Source organism: Montipora capricornis, chromosome 10 (genome assembly GCF_036669925.1).
Source record: "Montipora capricornis isolate CH-2021 chromosome 10, ASM3666992v2, whole genome shotgun sequence".
Classification (NCBI taxonomy): Eukaryota; Metazoa; Cnidaria; class Anthozoa; order Scleractinia; family Acroporidae; genus Montipora; species Montipora capricornis.
The window spans coordinates 38,672,585-38,683,825 of NC_090892.1; the positions used below are offsets into that span (position 1 = coordinate 38,672,585).

The 11,241-nt window shown below is 40.0% G+C and overlaps 1 protein-coding gene across 1 annotated transcript; it reads left to right on the forward strand.

The window, feature by feature from the left end:
* The first annotated feature begins 884 nt into the window (after positions 1-884).
* Positions 885-8,883, forward strand: LOC138021445 (uncharacterized). Its single transcript, XM_068868323.1, has 3 exons — positions 885-3,771; positions 6,780-7,098; positions 8,810-8,883. The coding sequence occupies exons 1-2, from the start codon at positions 1,163-1,165 to the stop codon at positions 7,081-7,083; spliced, it is 2,913 nt and encodes a 970-aa protein (XP_068724424.1). The 5' UTR covers positions 885-1,162; the 3' UTR covers positions 7,084-7,098; positions 8,810-8,883.
* The last annotated feature ends 2,358 nt before the right edge of the window (positions 8,884-11,241 follow it).

Consider the following 11,241-nt stretch of genomic DNA (forward strand, 5'->3'; position numbering starts at 1 on the left):
ATTTTAACTTGCTGCCAGCTGTTGACGTTCCTAAAGTCAGGTATTTGGACCCGTTCAAAACCTTCATCTCTATTTTTTACAATATAAATTTACGGCGTAATAACTCTACATTGGGTGGGATTCGCGAGGCTGTGCAAAAATTTAATCTTAAATGACAAATCCACAATGTAACGCCGGCGTGATTGTTTGCATTTGCAAACCTTGAATGATCGCAAGTTCATTACTGTTCTGTGAAAACTGTTTCGTGATTTCTCAAATATGCCTTCATCGACCTAAAACAAAATTCACAAGAATTAAATTCAGGACTGTAAGGGGGTTGAAATATCAATTCAACAACACGATTTCTTAGCGAAAACCCCGTGGTGAACGGCAGGTTAGTTTTTTGCAGGTTGCAGGTTGCAGGTTGCAGGTTGAAATTTACTGTGACTGTTACATGAATAGCTAACCTTAGGCCTAATTAGGCCTAAAGAAACGTTTTTTAGGCCTAAGGAGGCCTAAAGAAACGTTTTAGGCCTAATTAGGCCTAAGGTTAGCTATTCATGTAACAGTCACAGTAAATTTCAACTGCAACCTGCAAACCTGCAACCTGCAAAAAACTAACCTGCCGCGTGGTTAAAGTTCATACAACAACATCTCCCGGTTCGCCATTACTGGATTCCACGCGCGAACGTTTTTCGAAGAAATTAATCATTTCAAATCCATTTGAAGGGCCTTCCAAAATATTAAAGTTATCGATTCCAAAACGACAATGGAGAAGGTTCACAATGTAATAAGGCACAGTTCGAGACACACCATTGGACTTCAACTATCGGAGCAAAGTGCCAATCAAAAACGCAAGATTGCGTGACAATATTGCAAAGTGGCGCGCAAACAAACAACCGATTTCAATGTAGAAGAGCTTTCCAAAACAATCGGTTGGCAGTTTCACAAATGGCCTTTCGGGCCCGAAACGTTATCGGGACTTTCGAGAAACGGGCCTCTGACTCGATCTGGTTCCTGTAAACACAATATAGTACAAGAGGAGCTGAATGTTTTACGAGTCAATGATCGGTCATCGATTACCCACGTAAAAGATTTGCATAAGGGAAAAATCCCTGCGATGTAACAAAATGCCAAGGATGTTCTGAGGTTACGTCTCGTACTAGCACGACAATTGCTTAGTATGGATCAGGACATTAGTTTTGACATTCAGCGTATTTCAGTCATTGATGATCAAAGCTCCAACGATGTAACGGCGCAGTTACACAATGCAGAACTCGATCGTTGGCTGCCAAAAGCTGCAAAAGGAAGTGAGGGATGTGAGGAATTGTTGAAAAGCTCAGTTTCCCAGCCTTTGCCCGAAGATACGCAGGAGGAACAAATTCAGAGTCAATTTGTTTTTCGCGGCCAGTGTTTGGTTCTGGGTGATGCACGAGTTGGAAAAACCAGCTTGGTCAGGTCGCTGACCGGGGAGCCATTTGATCCGAGACAAGAGAAAACGCAGGGTATAGAGGAGAGACTTGTGGACAAGGAATGGAAAACCCTCGATACTAAGAAAGATCTTGCGTTTGGAATTTTCAGCTGGTTTTTCAAGGCCGTTTCAAGTCAGTTAATGTTGCTTAGGAAAGATGCTACTCTCCTAGTGTCATTACCTTTGAAAACTCTGACATTATTTGTGGTCTTCATAATTTGTTTTGTAATTGCATCAATATCCTCACATTTACGTCATTTGGTGAAGACACGAGGTCATGGCATATTTATCCTTGCCACTGCAGTATCATTATTAGCATTCTTGTCAGCTATCTTGCAACCCAGAGTCGCCCATCGTTTCAGACCATCAGCATACACGAAAGTGAATGAATGGACCCGAAAACCTCGCTTCCTGACGATAAGTGTCTTTCTTTCTGTTATGACGAAATGCTACGTGGATGGAATATGCTGTGCCTGTCAGATGATTATTTATGTCGGTATTACATTATCCATAGGTACGGTTGGAGTACTTTTGATTTTCGTGTTCCTTTTTTTAAAAGGGATTCTCTTTAAAGCTACTGAAATAAAATGGTGTCATCCATGTCAACACAAGTTCATTGCTACAAAGTTTAGACCCATAGAAGTAATGTCATTTTATGAATATGTTTTCGTTGTTTGTTTTGGCTATGTGAGTTGCCAGTGTGCATTGTCACTTATTGAAGTTAACTTTGAATTCACCTGTGGTTTTGCTGTGTTTGCATCATATGTCTGGCATTTCTTTTTGGCAATTGTATTTGCACTGCGACTTTATGAATTACTCTCAGGGATATGGTATCGAAAGCTGGCACTCATTGTGTTTGGTATTGTCTTCCTTTCTTTTGGTTTGGTACTGTTACCAGCAATCCTTTATTTTGTCATAATATATGTAACATTTTCCTGTTATAATCTTTACATCGAATCTTCATACATGAACATGAAATCCCCAGTTGGTGCCAATAACAATGCGAAGCAAGATGACCACATATTTAATGTTACAATTGTTGGAGATAAAGGTGTCCAAGACATGACAAAATCGAAGAGTGAACTGAACCGAAAGTTCAGTTATTTTAAAATGAAGGTGCTTGATTTTGCTGGAGATAAGGATTACTACTCGTATCATCATCTCTTTCTTAGGCATCATGGATTATATATCGTTGTATTTAACATGGCAGAATTTGCAGACATGTATTTTAGGGACATATCCAGACACATTCAGAGACTTCAGTTCTGGATGGAATCTATTTGCAGCCATGTACCACGCAGAACACCAATCTTTCTAGTTGGCACACACAGAGGAAACATGGATAATAAGTGCATCAAATTATTGGATGATCATCTAAAACAATTCCTGTGGAAGAAGTACTGTGACGAGCTGGTTGCAAATGATGCTGAAATGCTGCTCTTCTTTCCTGTAGAGAATTCCTTGGGAAACATGGACAATGGAATTCAAGCACTTCAAAGGGAAATCATATCTGTTGCTGAACAAAACAAGGAAACCATTGGAAGGGAAATCCCTCTGTCATGGATTCAGATCCAAGATGCAATTATCAACCTTAAAGAGAATCCAAATGCCAGGTTTTGTGTCACACTTTGTGAGTTCCAAAGGACAATTGACAATGTTGTTTGCCACGCATGTATTTGGTCCAAGGAAACTTTGGAGTATTTTCACGAGAAAGGGCTGATCATTTATGTTGACAAGAAGGAAGATGTTGATCTGTCAAACTGGATTCTTCTTAAGCCTAAAATACTGGTTGATATAGTCATCCAACTTGTCACCCCATCAACAAAAAGCACCCAACACAGGGGCTTAAGGCATGACTGGGGCCTTCTGCAGAGGAAAGGAATCTTGACCAAAGCGCTTTTACAGAGCATCATTTGCAAGGTGAAGGAAGATGAAGAAGCTATCACAGCATTCCTTGAGCAATATGATCTCATTTGTCCCTTAGAATACAAGAGAATAGAAATGAAAAGGGGGCATCATTGTGATGTACAGGCAACACACTTTGTTCCCTCCCTGCTTCCACTGTCTGCAGATGGGGATAAACCAGTATGGCATGACCATTACACAGATAAGAAGTTCTATGTGTTATTTAGCAAGTTCCTTCCTGAGGCCTTGTTTCATCGCCTGCTATCTCGTGCACAGAAGAACAGTAACGTTGAGTTTCCAAATGGCCAAACTGTTCTTTACAGAGATGCTGGCAAGTTTTGGATGAACCCTTACCTTAATTACAAGCTAAAATTGATGGAGGAAGAGAAAATGATTGAGATTGCATACAACAGCAGGTATGTGAAAAAGGTTTAGCCTTTTATCCCTCTTGTGATACAGTAATGGCAAATTCTGAATAGTCAGTGAATCAGTCTGTTTGCAAAGGAAAAGAGTGAGTGTCCACATTTCTTGCATATTTTGAACAACATGGCTGAGTGGTTAAATGCGCATGAGTAGGTTTGGGGCTCGTGAGTTCAGGTCGTACTTGATGTGGATCCTTTCTTTCTTGTGCTGAAAAACACAAAGTATAAGACAAGTGCAACACTGTTAAAAAAATAAACCAAATTTGGGGTTTTTGATAATAATTATTCATCAGCACAAATATTTTTACCATAAAGAATAAAGACATGACAGTAATTAGGAGTAAGCAATTTCTAAATCAAAATTCATTCGACAAAGAGATTAAAAGACTAATATTCTTTGGGTGAAACGTTTTGTTGAATAAACTTGACTAGATGCGAGGTGTGCATTTGCTGTAATCAATGCCAAAGATTAGATAGTCTTGAAAGAGAATGGCGAATTTTTTCAACACATGCATTCTTTTAGATTTTTTTTCAAACACTGTCCACAACTCAAAGTAAACTTTTTTGCAAATTTGTGGGCTATTTTTTCTTCCATACATGTAGGTAAAGGAGGAAATGTCATTGATAGTACTTGCCTGTGATTGGATGCCAAAAAAAGAAAATGTAAAAAAAAATCCATGACCGTTCATGGTTCAATAATTGAACCATGAACGGTTAGGGTTAGGGTTAGGGTTAGGGTTAGGGTTAGGGTTAGGGTTAGGGTTAGGTTAGGGTTAGGGTTAGGGTTAGGTTAGGGTTAGGGTTAGGGTTAGGGTTAGGGTTAGGGTTAGGGTTAGGGTTAGGGTTAGGGTTAGGGTTAGGGTTAGGGTTAGGGTTAGGGTTAGGGTTAGGGTTAGGGTTAGGGTTAGGGTTAGGGTTAGGGTTAGGGTTAGGGTTAGGGTTAGGGTTAGGGTTAGGGTTGGGGTTGTACAATTGACAAACAGTGCTTTTCTGTAATGGCATTACACATGTACATGTATATTAATACAATAGCCACATGCACGCTTTGAGGGCCTATTTTTTACAAGGCCATACATTAATTTTATGGTATACAAATCTATATTCGTTTTTCCAAAAGTTGGTCACAGCCGAAAACATTGCACCTGGTACATTTTCCGTTACACCCGTAACTTTCCTTACTGGTGATGAAAAAACATTTTTTTTTAAAAATTGCTATTGTGGGTACAACCAAGACTGAAAATGATACACTATCTGTATGTGAGGACTCTTGAAGAAAACAAAGCGTATTTCATTTGCACATTGATGATGATGATAATGATGATGATGATGGTGATAATAATAATAATAATAATAATAATAATAATAATAAAACAACTTTATTAATTTCACTAATAATATTAATAATACTGGTAATAATAATAATAATAATAATAATAATAGTAATAATAATAATAATGACTTTATTAACATGTCAAATGAAGTCTAGCAGGGGAGAATATCCTCTGCCAATAGGGGACACCTAACTAAAATCTTTAGCTAAATATAGAAAACAATACAAATACAAATAAGTTACCATTCATCTAAAGAATACAAATAACTACAATTAAAATTAATAAAATCATGAACGAATTACATAAGTAACACCGACTACAACCTTCTATGCATTTGCATTGCATTGTCTTAAAATGCCTGAGAGTGGCAGCCGATCTGTCTGTACTTGATAGCTGGCTCCAGAACAGTCTAGGGCGTAAATATCTTATTGAATGTTTTCCATACTTGTCTTTTCCATACTCATGTCTTCCATACCATTTCTATCTACTTAGTGCTAAACCTAAGTAGATAGAAATCCATTTGCCGTAAATTTTAGGAATGATTGTTAGTCATGAACAAATTACAAATTGTCTGCGAGCACAAATTATGTTTCACTTCATATATAGACCTTATTCATAAATGGCGGTCACATTTATAATTCTTTTCTCCACGTGCAAATTAGCCTACCAAGCCTCATTTTAGAGCAAGAATTCTTTTCAATTCACTGTATGGTATCGAGGCTTGGTAGGCTAATTTGCACTGCGACAAAAGAATTATAAATTGACCGCCATTTATGAATAAGGTCTATTAAGATACATATATCTTGTTGTTTCCTATTGAGCAAGGATGGTAACTTGGCTTTTATTAGCAACTGTTGGTAGTTAGACATCTTGTCCTTAAAAACTGCGTGCAATCCCTACTCCTGCACTCTCTCCAGTCTACGAGTATCCGAGGCCCTATAGAAATGCCAAATTAAATGGCAATACTTTAAGTGAGGGACGACGGCTGCCTTCAGTATAAAGTTGTAATTTGGCCTCAGTTGGTATGAGATTCCTTAACCTCATAATCACCCCTATTTGCTGTCTAGCTTTCATGCAAACATCACTCACATGCTTATTAAAACTGAGTTCACAATCAATAGTTACACCTAGGAGCTTTAAACTGTCTGATTCTATTATGTCCTTACCATTAACAGTTATACTGGTTTTATCAGTGCAGTTTGTATTTTTATTTCGAATGTTCATTGTGTAATATTCTTTCAGGTTTTCCTGTAGGAGGTTTAAATCATACCATTTTGCTACTAGAGTTGCACTATCTTGAAGTTTAGTAAGCACCGTACCCATATCCTTTTCTTTGATTTTGGGTTTATGTATTTCTACCCAACAATTTCATATCATTTTGTACACTGTTTATTCTCTGCTGTTTTTCATGCCATGAAAAAAAATGTTACTAGCCTTTTCGGACTTGCCAATCACTTTGGAGTTTTTAGGAGAACAGAAAAAACATGTCCTGCTTCAAGCAACCGAGCAACAGTTACGGACAATTTTATTGACTATGTTGAATCTTACGTTTCCTGTTTTTCAAGTCATCTTGGCTGTACATGCTGTAATTATTAGTGAAATCTTAAATCTTCACATTCATTAATAATTGTTATTCTTCATTGTAAACATTGCTGTCATATGTTTTTTCAGGCGCAAGAATAAAATGAAACCATCTGATGTGTTATGTCAAGTATTTTCCATGGTTGATGGAATCTGTAGGAGGGATTTTCCCTTCATCAAGTTTCACTGTGGCCCAGCCTGTCCTTCGCAAACCTGTCCAGGCTATCAGGATGACTTCTTTACTTCACTACCAGCAGATCCATCTGATGAGGACCCCCACACGCGACGTTGCCATGTGTACAATGTTATGCCAGGACGCCAACGAGACAGAACCCCTTTTTTGTATTGTGAAGACCACAGTTTTGAAGATGAGTTGGAAGAATGGATTCCTTAATTAAGCAAGAGTTTGGTAACCAATATTATTTTCTCCTCAGAGGCATGAAATCATATATTTTAACAAACATGGTGTTTTTGATATTGGCCCATGTAATCAGCAACAACGTTATTTTAATCGAGACAAAAGAACTTGCTTGCATAAGAATAGAGCTCACCTTACTAAATTCCTGACGGAGTATGATGGGACACCAAGGTGGTTTCCATTTTTCAGTTCAAGGCTGCCATGCTGTGATGTGAAAACCAAGAAGAGGTGAACTTCTGACCTTGAATTAATCCTGTCGTCTAGTGTAAAGTCACCCATCCTCTCAATTTTGGCGACGCTGTTGGATGCTCTTTGCAATCACATTTCAATTTGGTGGCTGGTAAAAGTATAATAGCCGGCCATGATCAGCAACAAGCTTAAGGGAAACGCAGGCAGCAGGTGTAGTGGGATTCCCCCTCCTCCTCCCCCAAGGGAGATGTGCAGTAAAGAATGTATGACAACCTCGTTCCCAGGATTCTCTCCTACTCTTCCCCTGCTCCATGGGAAGAGTAAGAGAGAACCCTGGGAACGAGGTTGAATGTATGACTGTTTGTACTGTATGTATTGTGTAATTAGGTGAACGCAGATTTCAATAAGCGTCACAAAGTGTCCCCCTGCTCTTTTTCCCAACTCCAGCATCACTCGTGTCTCAGAATACAGTTATAACGTCGCAAAGTGTCCTCAAGTGAGGATAATACGGTGGCCCACAAGGGAAATGCGGCAAATTAAAGAATGTTGCTGCAAATTAAAACATCAAAAGTATGCGCATGCACTGAAGGAAGGGCAGATACAAAATACAAGTCACATCCAGTAAAGCTAACCTAATGTTAGCATTTGTAAACAGTTATGGTTGTCTCTGTATTGCTAAAACAATGACCTGTGACTTGGGACCTCTGTTTTGTACCTGTCCTTCCTTCAGTGCGCGCGCATACTTTTGATGTTTTATTTTGCAGCAACTATTTAATAATATTTTTAATTTGCAGCAACTTTATTTAATTTGCATCAAGTCCCTTGTGGGCCACTATAGGATAAACTGCAGCATTTACTCCAAACTTAGAATAACGCTAACCTTTACCCGAACGTTATTGTTAGAAATCGGTAGGAAATGTTTAGATTTAAAGGGACACTTCTTGTTGGATATAAAAATCTGCTTGCATCCAATAACTTGCTTTTCTGAACATATGTGAAATGACAGAGGTTTCATCAAGGCGTTGCACAGGATGTCATCAGGTTTTTGCAGGCATGCATTTTTAATTTTTGGGCAAAAGAAAGTATGTGGATATGATGAAAATAAGCAAGCAAAATCTTGTAAACAATTGGTCGACTTGTTCAGTGCCCAATCCTTTATGAACCCCCTGATGATCACGTGAAATGCAAGGTCGTTTATCGCTAGACACAACAACTCTTGCCTTTTTTAAAGCCAAAGAAGTTGATTTGCACTATTTTTAGAAAACCAAAAAGTAGGAAAATTTTAACTGCAGGTAGCAGGTTAGGGTTGCAAGTCATTGTTTCACCATAGCTCAAATAACCCAAACCTTTACTGATGCTAACATTAGCCCTAAACACTGTGCTTTAGATAATGTTTAAGCCTAAGGTTAGCATTTTTGTTAAGGTATGGGGTGTTTCAGTTCATCAACATCTACATCTACATGTTCCAGCACTCGGCAAAGTCCCTTTTTGACTTGTGGCTGTTTCTGCTTAGGTGGCCTCATGCACCACAAGCCTTTTTAGAGACATCACCGCCAAGCCGGCCACTTCTGCTGGAGAGAACAGGACGGCCACAACACCGGGGACTTTATCCCCTACTCTTCTCGAGTGTGTTTGGGTTCTTTAACGTCCCACAGGGAACTTATGAACATAGAAGACATTTGTGAGACGGGGCCTACGGTTTATAGTCCTTATCCGAGAAGACTTGAAAGTCTAACCATTTGCAGACGAGATTACAAAGGCAGCACTTTCTCCTCAGTTATTTTAAGATCCTGAGTGTTGATCCGGCCGGGGTTCGAACCCGCGACCTCCCGCATGACAGCCCGATGCTCAACCAACTGAGCCACCGGTGCGCGGTTATGGTAAAACACTGACCTGCAACCCTAACCTGCACTTTGCACCTTCCGTTCGAAAATGGTTTCAGTTCAGTCGTTGTATGTCAAGTTGCTTAGCAAAGGTTCAACTTCACGTAGGCGGTGGAGTGCAGCTGGTATCCGGCGCTTAAGAACCCACAGTTAATTCTACTTGTACTAGACGTAGTCTGCATCTGTATAAGAAAAGATAGAAATTTGTTTGAAAGATCACCGGTTGCTGTTCTCTTTATTCCCCCCCCCCCCTCCCCTTCCTCCTTTCCTGACTACGCCATGCAGGTTAAGGAGTCTGTTTCTCCACCTTTCGAATAGTCTCTGACCCTGAAAAGATTGACGGTCTTCCTTGACGTCAGAAGTGACAAACCATAAGATGTTTTGCAGTCCCTTTCGGTGCTTCGATTCCATAATTTTATCCCACTGTATCCAATGCAAAAGGTTTCACAATCGTTATTTATAGACTAAACGTTGCGTTGAATAAGCTACTAAAAGTTCCTTTCCATCATATCTCAGGAGCTACGAAGTTCTCGTTTTACAGTTCTTGTCAATGCTCTTTGACTTCAATGCTTTAAGAATAAAGACAAAACCTGGCAGCATTATCCTCCCCCTCGTCCTTCCTTCCACCTAAGGGGGGAAGGGATGCGCGACAAACCCCAAAAGAGCTGTTGAGTTAACGGAGGAGAAAGGAAAGAGCTTAGGCCTGTTCCAAACGTCGTGCTACTGCCGTTCCGAACTTAAATGAATTTGGCTCGGCAGTGGCACTACGATGGCACGGCAGCGGTTTCAAACGTCGAACCTAATACAGTCGCGCCAAATTCAAAAGACAAAACACACCATCCATAGCATGCAAATAATGCAACATTCATTAAATTAATTTATGAATTAAGTTCGGCGCAACAATAGCACGCCGTTTTAAACCAAGTCGTGCTACTGCCGTGTGGCACGGCAAGGCCTGCCGTGCTAAGTAGTCGTGCCGAACCTAATCCAGCCATGCCGCGCTTAATGGTTTCAAACGGCGTGCTACTGCCGTGCTTAAATCGAAATGACAATTTCATTTGAGTTCGGCTCGGCAGTAGCACGACGTTTGGAAAAGGCCTTACTGTCAGTACCAGCGAAGAGCAGAGGTTTTTGCTTTACAATAAGAATTTCTCTAAAACAATAGCTAGTCCACGTCATTATATTGACGTACAGTGGAGAGGTAGAGCATGAAGGCTTTGCTCCTGAACAGCACACAATTACCTCGCGGCTGTGATCAGGACTGGGGCAATATGGCCGGACAGCTGCCCCCGCATCGTGGCAAACATTCCCTCCGGGTAAACACGTCTCTTTTCCATGGAAGGAACAGCAAGTTACCATCATCAGGGCCTGGGTGGCAAGTCTCTAGATCTGACGCTATCATGGCAACGGTTTGCCGCCCGATCTGCAGCACGAGGATTCTCCATCAGCCATGCAGCATATCTTCTGCGACAGGAGATCCTTTAATCTTGGACAGTTATCTCTCGTCGTAGTGGTATGGCAGTAGTTGTCATCGTTATAGGAACTACCTCCAGGAGGGCATTTGATTGCTATAAAGACAAATGATGTATAACTTTGTAAAGGAAAGTACAATTACGATCTTAGGACTTATGCTTCGGCTCAAAACAGGCAATAGAGAAATTGTATTAGCTAACTTGGCCATTTAATACCGGTAATGTTTTTCGATCCTTGGAAGTTAGCGCTGTTAAATCATAATCATTAGCATCATTATTATTACTCTCACTATTACTATATACTCTTCTTACCTTTTTATAGATGCCTAGCGATCACTGTCATCGCTAATTAATAAACCATTCATTGTTCTTTAAACTGTTTATTTAATCAAACCCTATGTTTCCCGAGAGCAAAGGTGCACCAGGAGCTGGTCAAAGGAAGCCTCTATCTCCCATACTTTGCCTAGGAGTCAACCGTCTCCCGAGTAGATCTATTTATAAGATACCTCCCTTGGGAGATTCAGCACGCCTACTGTTGGAAAGCCAATCTCCCTCATTCAGTAGGCCCACTGTTGTAAAAGCCTATCAAA

Excerpts from the sequence above, each read along its gene's own strand:
- LOC138021445 (XM_068868323.1), top strand. The coding sequence starts at position 1,163 with ATGGATCAGGACATTAGTTTTGACATTCAGCGTATTTCAGTCATTGAT. Across the intron at positions 3,772-6,779 it reads GAGATTGCATACAACAGCAG|GCGCAAGAATAAAATGAAAC; the intron begins GTATGTGAAAAA and ends ATGTTTTTTCAG.